The following is a 13,235-nucleotide window of genomic DNA, read 5'->3' as shown; positions in this document are numbered from 1 at the left end:
CAAAGGACCCTACGGCAGCCCATGTTTCATCAATTTTAACTGATCACCATCCAATCTGTTGCAATTATCGCGCGAGGGCATTTTTTTTCTCTAAGGCAGAGACAAGATAATTGCACCAATTGTTAACTCCGCTTCATCTCGTCTTCGTCTCACGTCGGATGAAGCAAAGTTATCGCGAGAGGGCATTTGTTTTTCACACTTTAGGGTTATTCGTGTTGTTTTAGGGTTTCTGTGATTTAATCACGTTTTTATGCCGGCTTTTTTGTGATTTAAACAAGCCAAAAATCGTTGAAAATCATTGACGATTTTTACACGATTTTTTGGGGAATAGATCGTGGTCGATGCCAATTCCCAATTAATCGGGTTCAGTCGCGATTTTTTCACGTTTTCTGCTTCTTTGATTGAAACATTATGAACAAGGTATGGGTGACTGTCAAAGTATAAAAGATGAAAAATTGTTCTTACAAAATGCAAAATGAGGAGTTTGGATAGAGCATGGATGGTTTGACCGAATGCCTCTAAGATATGTCGATTCAAGGCATGAAATGGAATGCTTGTAGATTGTGCACAAAGTGGATTTTGTCATCCAGTGTAGATTACTAGAGGTGTAATGAAGAATTAAGAGTAATTAGGATTAAAGTCACACTTTTAGTTTTTCATAATTTTTGTGACTTGAGTCAATTTGACTTGACTCCTTTCTTGTAAAAGTTAGAACTTGTTTCAAGTGTTGAAATAACTACCATGCTCTAACTTAGTTAGTTATGAACCCAAAAAAAGGTAGTTATAAGGAAAGGTCTATAAATACAAGAGAGATAGCATTGTAAAGCGGGGACTTTTATAGAGGAGAAACTCTGCAGAAATTTTCAAAGAAATTGTATAAGAACTTTTGGCTTGACATTTTGTACCCAAAGCTTTTTGAACTTGTATATTTTCAAAAGGATAATCAGGAATGTATTTGGTTTGTATGTCTAAATGTGTTACTGAGCTGTTATTACTGAATTATCGTATGTTAAGTTGGTAATCTCTTTGTGTACTTATGGAATCCATTGGTTTCTAATTCAAATGATATTGATGAAACACAATCTTACCCTGGTACCTTGCTTTGAACGTGATAAGATAACTTCTTTCCACGTATGCTGAGATTCGTTATCTTTCTTTCATTATTGCATATCCAATCTTATCTTGTGCTTAAAATCCCCTTTGGAGTCGTTTTTCATTGTGAATCTCAATTGTATTCGTATGTCTACAGTTGGGGTTTTCGTTAGTCATCTCTCTTTAGTTTTATGTTTTCTCCTTTATGTACTTTCAGGTTAAAAGTACACAAAAATCCTTAAAAACCCCATCATACAAGGGAGCTGCCCCTCTCAAACGCAGAGGAAGATTGCGGTTTTACCCCAATCTCTCCAACTGTTGGAACGGTTGCCATTGCTCTTCGGGCAAACCGGGTCAGTTTCAAAGAAACAACCGCAGTGACAAATCTGTTTACCAACATATCCATATATAGGATTCATCATCATAAGGACAGTTCTATAGCAGCTTATCAACTTGCTCTATTTCTCTCTACATGGACCTCTTGACACTCCTACCAATACTCGTGACTTATTTGCCATAACCTCTAAGAAAATAGAATGTTCACAAAATGAAATTATTTCAGAAATAATACAGGTTGTTTAGGTGCAAATGTTAAAGAGAACCTACATTATCAGACTACAAAGGTTATCAGTTCCCTATAAAACCAAGAATTTGATTGCCTGATGGTCTGGGAGAGTGACCTCAACCATAAACTACATTGGTTTGGAGACAGAGAAATCAAAAGGCAACTTCATAAAATTGTGCTAGCATTGATCCATCTGAAAGCCAGGCAGATATCTCTTTCCTCTATGGAAATTGGACCACATCATCGGTTCCACTACTAAACCAAAAATGTGATTGGGTGATGGTCTGGGAGGGTAACCTGAACCAGAAGCTACACAAGTTCAGAGCTTGGAAAATCAAGAGAAATTGTACCCCAGCCTAACATTATAAATTTATCTAGAAGCTAGAGTCATCTCTCTTATTTGCTCTAGTATCACACGATAGATACCAGAACAACAAATAACAATTGAGACTGTCAAGTACTCCATTGGACCCGAACATTGCTCTAGCATCACACACAAATCAAAAACCAAAAGGAGCAGACACACATAACAAAAGGAGAGTCCCTAAATTTGTCATTTCAAAGCATATTTTTTCCAAATTCTGACATGAATGAAAGCCTTATAAAACTGAAATTGGAATTATCCATCTTTGGTTCATTGACAATACACTCAATTCAGCTCTTGCAATAAGTTTTTCAAATTTGACGCAGTTTATGCATTACATGCTTGTAGAGATTATAAAAAGTACCTTGTTTTGTGGATGTGCCATTGCATTTCGGAAATTAGCATTTTGCAGAAGTTCAAGAAAAAACAGACAATGAGGGTACCTGTAAAAACAAAAATATTATTTCTAATCTCTACTATTAGCTTATTCCAATGGTCAAAGACGATAGAAAAATACATCACATGAATGAAACAAAGATGCCAAACAGCTATCAAAGCTTTTAGTGTTTAAAACAAGCAGCTCTTGTACACAAATAATCACACCTGGTACTAACTGCATCAGATAAGGAAAGAGAAATTACATAATGAATTTTACATACTCCGGACGCTGCCAATACTGCAGATATTTTAAGTAACCAATGAATGCCTCATCATCAAAGTAACGATTCTGAGCCAAATCTAGGAGGAAAGAAGACATTCTCACCAGTAAGAAATAATTGCATCAATAAGAAACATAAAAAGAGCCTTGAAAAGAAAAAAGAAAAGAGAAGGTAAAAACATTAAAGTCTTGCTTCCAAACAAAACTCTTTCAAATGTTGGCAATAGACTATAACAAAATGAAGAAAAATTCATCAAAATTTTCATTGCACTTCTACAAGGAGGCAAATAGAAAGAAAATCACTTGCACAAGGACACAACACCCTATAGTGATATGTTTTTGACATTGAACAAAATTAAGAACTACCTTCAAGTTGAATTCAACATATAAAAAGGATAAAAATACACATATAGAATTGGCCACAATGGATGCTGATTGATGACAATCTTCCCTACATTCCATACAGAACCACTATGACAGCTGAAAATTAAAATGAACATGTATATTAATGTTTCACTGATTGTTGCCACAAATGTAAAGTTATTTCCTTATTTTAATATAATCACCTGAGAAAATGTTTAGTTTTCTATCCTACACATAGAAATCCATATATTTTATGCACAACTCCATGGCTACTTACAATGTATGTAAGTTGGATTGGCAAGGCACTGTATAAATTCCAATTCTAGCAAAAACCGTTGCCTACCATCATCAGGATCTTTGTAAGCCTCCTTAGGACTGCATAACAATGTTCAGAAATCAACCCAATAGAATGCAATTGCCATAGCCTTGCATAAAAAACTGTTGGAAGCCAACTGAACAGAATAATTGTCATAAAAACATGAATTTTTTAAGTTAACTCCAGTTTAGCATTTAAGATGTTCACAAACTTTGAAAAAAAATATGAAAACACACAATTTTGTTACTAAAGGTGGGTAGGTGCAAATTCAATTAAATTTGCATTTAAAACATGGAAGGAGAGAGTGTAAACAGATAATGCCAAAACAAACTAGAAACATGGATGCCTCTTGGTCATTTCTGTTTTCTAAATAATAGGGTTGAAAATTTTTACTGATGAAAGGGATCATACAGAGATGGATCTGGAGATAGATCTGCACCCCCTTGCTTAGGATCCATATCCTTTGCTTTAAGATCAATGTCATGCACGTCTTCGTTATCCTGCTCTAGTACTCCGAAATTTCTTCAACCATACAAGTGCCTTTATGTAGAAAATACGTCTGAGATAAAACAAAAGGAAAAGTAGAATGCAATCAGCACAAAAACAAAATTAGTCCCAAGCCAAGCTAATCTGATTCAATTACAAAATTGCAAGTGATAAATAACAAAGCAAATTTGCTTTAAGCAACCATCTTCCCTTGTTAGTAGATGTCAACTGAAATACCTTCCACTTTAACAAATATCAATGTTACCCTTGTTTCAAGGACAGGGTAAAGCGGGGACGGGGGGCCCTGTTTTGAGGACAGGAGGGAGACATTTTTTAGGGGACGGCAGGGGACAGCTATTATAAATATAGGGAAACTTCAAAAAATATAGAAAACTTCAAATATTCATGTGATAGCATTGATAAGGTAATCAGCATATACATCATAGAACCTTAATACATAATATTGGAGTTCATTTTATATTTTCATTTCATAGAAAGCAACAAACAAATGAAGTTCTAACAAAATTTGATTGCATTAATTGACAAAACACATGACATATTATATAAAAATTACATCAAAATGCCCAAAGGCTGCAAGTTTCAACTACAAAATGACAAATATGAAATCTATAGATATATCAATATACAGCTTGTTGCCTGTCCTTAATCAGCCTCTCCTAACACTGCATCAAAATCGAAGTCTGAGTCACTACCACCATGAGAGGTTATCTCATCCACCTGTACTCTTTTTCCTTCAGGTGTTCACAATTTGCATATTGACACGTTTTTGTTTTGAATATTTTATTGTTGTTTTTAGGTTTAGGAATTTTGCCAAGTGGTGTGAGGGCCCTTGTGCACCTCCCCCCACCCCCACTCCCACCCCCACCACCACCACCACCACCCCTTTATCTTTTACTATTTTTGAGTTTCTGTTTTTTTTGTTTACGCAACTTAAAGTTGTCAATGTTGTAGGGGATAGCTAGCTGTCCCCTAAACGATCAGGGGATGTCCAGGCATCCCCTGCCCATCCCGAGGATGGCTAGCCATCCCCAACTGTTTCCACTTTTTTTGCCCACACACCAGAAACATTTCCAAAAAATTTCTTATTTTTTGGGACAGCATGAGATGGCAGGGGACACTTCCAAGGTGTCCCCCGGACATTTCTAACCGGGGACAACCCAATTTTGCCTGGGTATGTATGCCCAGGTAACATAGCAAATATGCAATGACTTTCTTGTTGTTTGTGACATATGTTTGCAAATATAAAATTTTGAGAGTATACCACAAATCAATAGCATAGTAAAGCCGCATCAAAAGAGATTCAAACTCCAAAACTGCTGCACAAGTAACAAATCAAAATTCTTCAGTGAGATACACTAATGGAAATAATTTGTTTGGTGTTAAAGTAGATAGCATCGGTCGGATGAACCAAATGTCTAATTGGCCTTATGGCCTTGGACATTTGTCTTGTATTTATCCGTAAATCTATCCTTATTATTCTGATCACATATAGATATATATTTATCTATGTAATCATTTATTTATTGATCGATTAATATTATGATTAATATTATAATCAATATTATGAATAATTAGTAATAACCTTGTGTTACTAATTATTCATAATATTATTTATATCATTTCATTTTGACATTACCAAATTATTGTAAATGATCACATATCATTATCGGTTTGGTTGACCGATTATGTTTTGTGAGAACCCGACGATATTATCGTGGGTAATGCATTAGTCAATGGTTGTCGACGTGACTCCACGACTCCTTGAGGAATCATGTCGGTTCCACAAGGAGTCATGACTCCTTCATGGACTACCATTGCATATAAATGCCATGCTCTCAATAGAAGTGAACGTACAAGAAAGAATATATAGCAGATCGACATACTAACATATGCGAAAAGAGAGACAGCCATGGAAGTGATAAAATACTTGTGTGTGAATCACGTATTATTCTATACATTGTAATCTGCAACTACTCAGATTGAAGGCTAAGTTAATGTGATAAATAAGAGCAATCAATATTGTTGTGATAACATACAGCAGTCAATATCATTGCACTTACAGCAGTTGATATCTTTGTGCATAATCATTATATTATAATTTAAAAATTATCTATATATAAATCTGATCCACTTTAACATTTGGAAGCCAATTTATTAGTTTTGCCATGTCCCTACGAAGTGAATTAATCTCAAACAATTGTCAGCCTTTCAACAACAAAGTATACAAGGATTATAGACATTCATATAGCTTGCTTGCTTACAAACCCGATGACTAAAAAACAATTAAAATTAAACAAGGATAGCCCATTAATGATAATTTTATTTTGAGGGTACTGTATTAATGCTGGTTTTCTGTTATTTCTCTTTTGCCAGGATTAGTTTCCATTTTTTGAAAAAAAACATGGCATCCATGACCACAAACGGAAAAAGTGGCAAGTCTAAGGACCCTTGCTAGAAACATAGGACAAAAGGTCCAAAACAGGGAATGGTATTTGCAACCATTGTACAAAGGATATGAGAGGAGGTATAAATCCTTAAAAATATCACCTTGTATAAGTCCCTTGTGAGATATTACACCATGTACTGAAGCAACCCTAGAGATTCAAAATCAGGCGAGAAATCCCCTTTGACATATGTGCAAAAAAAGAGTAAAGAACGAGAGGACGATAGAGGCAATTGGAGCCTCACCCACATTTCTTCATTCTACAAAGTCGAACACTAAGGGAGAAATGAGGGGCCCTTCTTCCATTGGGCCACAAGTATGAAGATTAGAAAATTTGGGCAACCATAAATCTAATTTTTTGTTCCTCATAAAACATTTCATGTGCAAACTTTGTTGGAAGGTACTACATTGAATAGGGAAATTGCATAATGAGGCAAAATTGGCATGTGCCAAATCTTGGTACTACAACAGTATTCCTTTTAATGTTGCTTCAAATTCTTATTGGAAGCAACTAGTTACTGCATTGATAGTGCCTGTAAGGAGTTCAAACCCTAAGCAGTTATGAATTGAGCGGCCAATTATAGGAGGATGATGCCCAAAACACATATAGACTAGTAGAGAAACAAAAACAGATTTGGAAAAACAAATGTTGCAACAATATATTTGATGAGTGGATAGATGCTAGGAAGAGAACAGTTGGTCTTTTTGAAATCAATTGAGGCCTCTAATGAAACAAAAAATGTCAAGACCTTGTGTATCTTGTTGAATGAGATGGTGATGGAACTGGAAATATATTATGTTATTTAAATAGTGACAAACAATGTATCTACATATGTGATAGCTGGTAGACTACTGAAGATGAGGAACCCTATATTGTTTTGGAGCCCTTGTACCACCCACTATTCTACCCTTCTCCTTTAGGGCATAGAGAAATTAAGTTGGGTGAAGAATGCAATGGAAGATGCAAAGAATATTACCAAATACATTTACAATCACACATGGGTCCCAAATCTCATGAGAGAGCATACTAACATACTAATGGCAAGGAGTTTGTGCATACAATAGTCTTTGACACTAATTTCCTCACTTTGCAAAGCATAGCAGCACATTGCCCAACCTAAAGCACATGTTTGTGAGCATAAAATGTTTGTGGAGTCCTTATTGTAGGAAGGCTGAAGCAACAAGGACTACGAAGACCATTTTCTGTGATAATTTATAAAGACCATAGGGAAGATCATCAAGGTAAGTTTTTAATCAAAATTTCCCTTTATAAAAAATATTACAATGTCACAAGTAGTTGATTTGTAAAATTTAATATTTTTTAAATTATTCAATTTAATTTTCTAATTTCCTTTTCATTCGCTCTCTTGCTTTAGGTGCTAGAACCGTTGGTTAGCATTCTACAATTGGCAGATGGGGATAAAAACTCCATGGGGTATCAATATGAGGGCATCGACATGGCCAAAGAAGCAATTCAGCATTTGTATGGGTCAAATCAAACCAAATATGAATCCATATGACATATTACTGACCGAAGATGGAACCTACAACTCCACCGACATATATGTCAAAGTATTTTCTAGTACCTTCAATTTACCAAAATTTTCATTTAAATTAAGTTTTTGATTCACTAATTACTTTACTTCTCAAAAATATAGATCCCATATGTTTTCTATTTATGATTTTTTAAAAGCCATGTGATAATTTTTTGCTTTTTACTCTTACCAATTTAACTTTAACACCTGATCTTATACCAATCATATTTTTTTAAGATCTAACTATATACTTAAGTTATTAATTTTATGATATAATTTTTCATCTTATAACTATAGATTACTGGCCCAATTTAATTAATTAATTCAGTAAAATATTAATCAATTCCAAAAAGATCTTAATCATTTTTTTAAGTGCTAATATTGTAACTTCTCTAAATGTCTGCTGCAATTTGCTTAACTCTCCACATCAAATCATAAAAAGCTTTTAATCCTAAAAACAACTTATCTATGCTTCTTGCAAAGACCATTTAATACAAATTTAAAATGCTAATCAACATATTAGAATATTTAATTATTATTTAATTAGTGTTTTAATGGTCATTAGTGTAATTTTTGCTTTATTTAATTTTCAATTTTTGGCTTCTATTTTTAGAAGCAGTTGTTTCCTTTTAGAAACGTCACCGCTTGTAATCGCCTATTTAAACGGCTCTATAACTGAATAAAGTTATCCAGTTGTTTATTCAATTAATTTTTCATGGTATCAGAGCGGGTCGATGGGCTTTTATAGAGTTTAGCGAAAAAATTTTAAAAAAAATTGAGGCCTCTTTTCTGGATTTTTTTTTTCAGATAAAAATCGTTAGTAAAAATTTTGAGGGTTTTTGGCAGATTTTTTCAGGGTTTTTGGCAGATTTTTTCAGGGTTTTGAAAATTTTGTGGGTTTTCTACCAGCGAGTTTTTTGGGTCTACAAATCATGATGAAGCTATGCCCTGGGTCGCGTTGTTTTTCTGATTCACAAATTGTGTGAAGGATCACTGTTTTTTTCTGCAGAATTTGTGAGGAAAGCATTTTTCGTTTTTCGCAATTTTTTTTCCCTTGCAAAATCACATCGGGGTTTTCACACGATTCCTGGCTAGGGTTTTTTCCAAAATCGCAACGTTAGCTTTCCAGCGGCGTGTATTATTTTTCGGCGTGATTTATGCGCGCAATGCGATCTGTGGGAGCAGCGATTTTCCGACGACGATTTATTTTTCTGATGTTCATTTTCAGCAGCTGGGTGTTTTTCGCGATTTGTCTGCGATTTTTCTCGCGGTTTCGTCTGTGTTTTTCCGGAGTTATTTCGTTTCATGGTGATCATGATTTTCTGGTCATCGCGTTTTTTATGGGCACAGCTTTGTTTTGCACGTCGGATTTATATGCAACCGACCCGTGTCGGGCTTTTTTGGGCTCGTATTGTTTCACGGGTTTCGCGATTTTATGGGCAGCAGTCGACCCAGTATTTTCTGCACTCACACATAGCAGACAGATTTTTCTGCACCTTCGTTTTTTTTCCCTCTGAGTCTGCAGTAGGGTTACGAGATTTCACATTTTTGATTCACAGAAGATATTATTTCTGGATCTTTTGCAAGGTTATCGGGAAACGGGGGTGCTTGGAGATGACTGGAGACTGGTACCGGTACTGGTACGCCTAATTTTCAAAAATAGGAGACGGGGGAACTTCGAGACACCAATTTATTTTAATATAATAATAGTTTCTAGAGAGTATCATGACATAGAACTTTGAAAACAAGAACAGTGGTAAAGTTTAACGTTAAATTTAAAATTGAACAAAAATTGAAATTAAAATTGCTTATAATATTAAATCTAAGTGGCTTGTGCATCGGGAAGTTTCCGGAGACATTTCAGGTACCGGAGACGAGTCTCTGTCTCCGGTACGCGACTCAGGGGATAGGAGACGGGTCTCCTAGTAACGTAGGTTTTTTGTAATTTTTTGTCCCTTTAAAAAAAAAATATTTCACGGGTTTTTATGATTTTTCCCTTTAAAAAAAAAAAATTATTCATGGGTTTTATCGTTTACTTTTTAGGGTTTTCACAATTTTTTCGTGAAAAATTGTCTGTGGGTTTTCTGATTTTTTGCCAAAGAAAATCTAGGGAGGGTTTTGCTTGATTTTTTCCTCAAAAATTAGGGTTTTACTGCGTGATGTCTAGTGTTTTGCCACGTGATGTCTAGTGTTTTACCTCGTGATGTCTAATGTTTTACCACGTGATGTCTGGTATTTTACCACGTGATGTTTTGGGTCTTTCTGCACGACGTTTTTGGATTTTGTTCGATTTTTTCCTCAAAAATTGTTTAAGGGCTATTGGTTCTGTTTAGGGTTTTTACCATTTTTTTCCACAAAAAATGATGATTTGTATATTCAGTTTTGGAGGGTTTGCCGATTTTTCCTCAAAATTGTGCTTTCAGATTTCAGTTTGGTTACCCAACATCAGGTTGGATGGATTCTGGTACTCTTGATCATTAACACTTTGCAGATCATGGGAGGGTCTCCGCACAGTCGAGTGTTCTTTCCATTTGTGATCAAAAGACTTGCAGTGTCTTCTGTAGGGTAGTTCGTTGATAGAATGACCATTAAGGGAGGGTATTAGAATACTTAATTATTATTTAATTAGTATTTTAATGGTCATTAGTGTAAGTTTTGCTTTATTTAGTTTTCTATTTTTGGCTTCTATTTTTAGAAGCAGTTGTTTCTTTTTAGAAACATCACCGCTTGTAATCGCCTATTTAAACGGCTCTATAATTGAATAAAGTTATCTGATTGTTTATTCAATTAATTTTTCACAATAAATAAGCTTTTGATGTAATTATACAATCATAAGATGCGACAAGGTGGGGGCATATGATGTTGTCTGATACTTGAAAGCTCATAGGTTCTTCCTCCACTATACAGTTACCTCTGCCTCTATTTAAATTATATCATGCATTCCTCAATAATGAAATTTATTACAATTTGTCTTGGGTTAAAGCAGATGCCTTGCTATGTATGAATGCCACAGGCACCACATTTTACGTTTGAATGTACTGACTGAACGCTTCCCATCTTTTTAAAGACTTTTTTAGCACTTGTATTTCTATTTAGTGGGTAGTGGCTACACTTTTATTACTGAAAATTAAATTGAATCATCTTTCAATATTTAATTTTCTTCAAGTTTATTGTCATTTCAGTTTTTGCAGGATGTTTCTGTAATTATGGTTTTTGATGTAGAAAGGGTTTAGTTTTTGGGCCAAGTAGTGTTGTTCATCACTTGGAAATTTTATAGTGATGGTTTTGGGAAAGTTTCCTTGCACATTCTTGAATTTGATTTAAGTTTGAGTTGATAGAAATAAACATTGCATTGATATAAACTTTTGCTTCCACATGTGTAATGCGACCCACATGTGTAATGCGACCAATCATTGCACTCAAATTAGAAATAATTTTGGTGGAGAAAATATTTGTACACTCCACATAAAATGAAAATACATGCTACAATTTTACAAATCTTTCCCTAGTTTTTTCATCAGCCTGGTAATGCTTTTTTTATTTTTTGTGCATCCCCAATTGCTCACATTTACATTCCTAAAGAAAAGCTTGTTGCAATGACGTTTCAATTTTTGTTTGCCACCTTTGGGTGGTGCAATTTTTCAAACTATTCATGCAACCTATGTATGCTTCTACAGTTTTCCATCATTCATATAGGGAGAAAAATGGAGGTGGTGAAGTGGCTCAGTGGACAACTTGTTTGTTTCATATAGTGACACGGTATCAATGGCTCTTGATAAGGCTTGTGCTTTCAGTAAGCTACAAATCCCATACAAGAATAAGCCGCAATGAGGCAGGGGCATATGAAGCAGTCCAATACTTGAAAGCTCCTGGGTTCTTCCTCCACCATTTAATTGCCTATGCCTCTCTTTAAATTATATCAACAGTTTCACAGTAACGAAATTTTCTATAGTTTGTCTTGAGTTAAACAGGATGCCATGCTATGTACGAGTGCCATAGGCACCACATTTTAAGTTTGCAAGTACTGATTGAGCCCTTCCCAGCATTTTAAAGATATTTAATGGGTAGTGGCTATTGTTGATGTGTTTTTATGTACTATCAAACACAGAATAAAGTATTGAATACTCTATCCTCTCTTGAACAAAGACCTCTCTAGTGTTGAGTGCTAGGATCACTTGAGACAACTCCAAAGGTTTACAATGTCAGGTCTTGACGTGTTGAATAGCTTCTCAATGGTTTGATGTGTTTTGTTGTTCCTCCAAAGGGACTTACATAATTGTTCCTTAAAGAGATGAAACTTCTTAATCATAAGGAATGTTATTCTTACGAAAGATATTGCAATGGAGTTCTTTCTACTACTACTACTGATCTCTTGATTAAAAAAAAAAGTAAAAAGGGGATGAAGGTTTAGTAATGCTAAACTAATGGTAGGAATGCAAGAATAAAAGACGACTTCAAGTGAGGCTCAACTAAGCTTTGCTTTAGCTTGCGAAGAACATCTCCACAAAGCTACTACGATCTTCTAGGGATAGCTAATGATATTCAAATCACCACGACAAACATAGATATCATCAAGATGAAGCATATCAAAAAGGAAGTAGTAATTGAAGTTAAGCTTGGCTAAAATGAGTTCAATTGACTAGTCAAGATACTTCACCATCGATGAAATACTAGTAGTATGAACCATAGTAGCAAAAATCGTTTGGGGAAAAAATCGGCAAACCAAAAGTATAAGATTTTTTGAAAAAATTGGGAAAAGATCGGTGAAAAATCATGAAAAAATTGGATTTAAAAAAACACAAAAAATTGTAGAAAAAGAGGCAAAATCTATTTTTTTAAATAACTTAATGGCATTTCCATAGCATAGAGATATAAAGGGCAAATAAAATAGAGTTTAACCCATGAATTGTAGAAAATAACTTTTTGTTGTGTATATTCATATTACTGATTACATGGGCAAATATTCAGTTAACTTTTAAGAGGGCGGTCACCAAATAGACCAAATACTTGTCTAAGTCTGAGATCAAATATTAACTAAGTCTATGAAGTGACTGAGATCAAAGGTTAACAAACAAATAGTAAAAGTGGAAGCCATTTTGAAGTGATCCAAGAATTTCATTGTGATTGAAGCAAGGAGTTTTGTAGGGTTAATTCAATATTTTAGAAAGCTTATCAATCATATTCCACAATTGTAATGCTTTATATCATAGTAACAAAAATCGTTTAGGGAAAAAATCGGCAAACCAAAAGTATAATAATTTTTTGAAAAAATGGGTAAAAAATTGGATTTTAAAAAATCATAAAAGTTTGTAGAAAAATAGACACAAACTACTTTTTTTTAAAACTTAAGGGCATTTCCATAGCATAGAGATATAGAGAGTAAATAAAATAG

At 34.5% G+C, this 13,235-nt stretch overlaps 1 protein-coding gene across 4 annotated transcripts in view; it reads right to left on the bottom strand.

Moving 5' to 3' along the window:
• Positions 1–13,235, bottom strand: part of LOC131063228 (mediator of RNA polymerase II transcription subunit 31) — an 86,861-nt gene that overhangs the window by 30,834 nt on the left and 42,792 nt on the right. For 3 of the 4 annotated variants that reach the window (XM_057997028.2, XM_057997027.2, XM_057997031.2), the window contains exons 2-5: positions 3,752–3,917; positions 3,320–3,417; positions 2,663–2,759; positions 2,386–2,464 (exon numbers count right to left, since the gene is read on the bottom strand). In XM_057997028.2, the coding sequence (XP_057853011.1) occupies positions 2,386–2,464; positions 2,663–2,759; positions 3,320–3,417; positions 3,752–3,816 (339 nt within the window). In that variant the 5' untranslated portion in view covers positions 3,817–3,917. The remainder of the gene's footprint in view (positions 1–2,385; positions 2,465–2,662; positions 2,760–3,319; positions 3,418–3,751; positions 3,918–13,235) is intronic. The other variant, XM_057997030.2, reaches the window with a different exon arrangement.

The sequence above is a fragment of the Cryptomeria japonica genome, chromosome 1 (assembly GCF_030272615.1).
Source record: "Cryptomeria japonica chromosome 1, Sugi_1.0, whole genome shotgun sequence".
Classification (NCBI taxonomy): Eukaryota; Viridiplantae; Streptophyta; class Pinopsida; order Cupressales; family Cupressaceae; genus Cryptomeria; species Cryptomeria japonica.
This window is presented reverse-complemented; position numbering and strand designations above follow the sequence as displayed.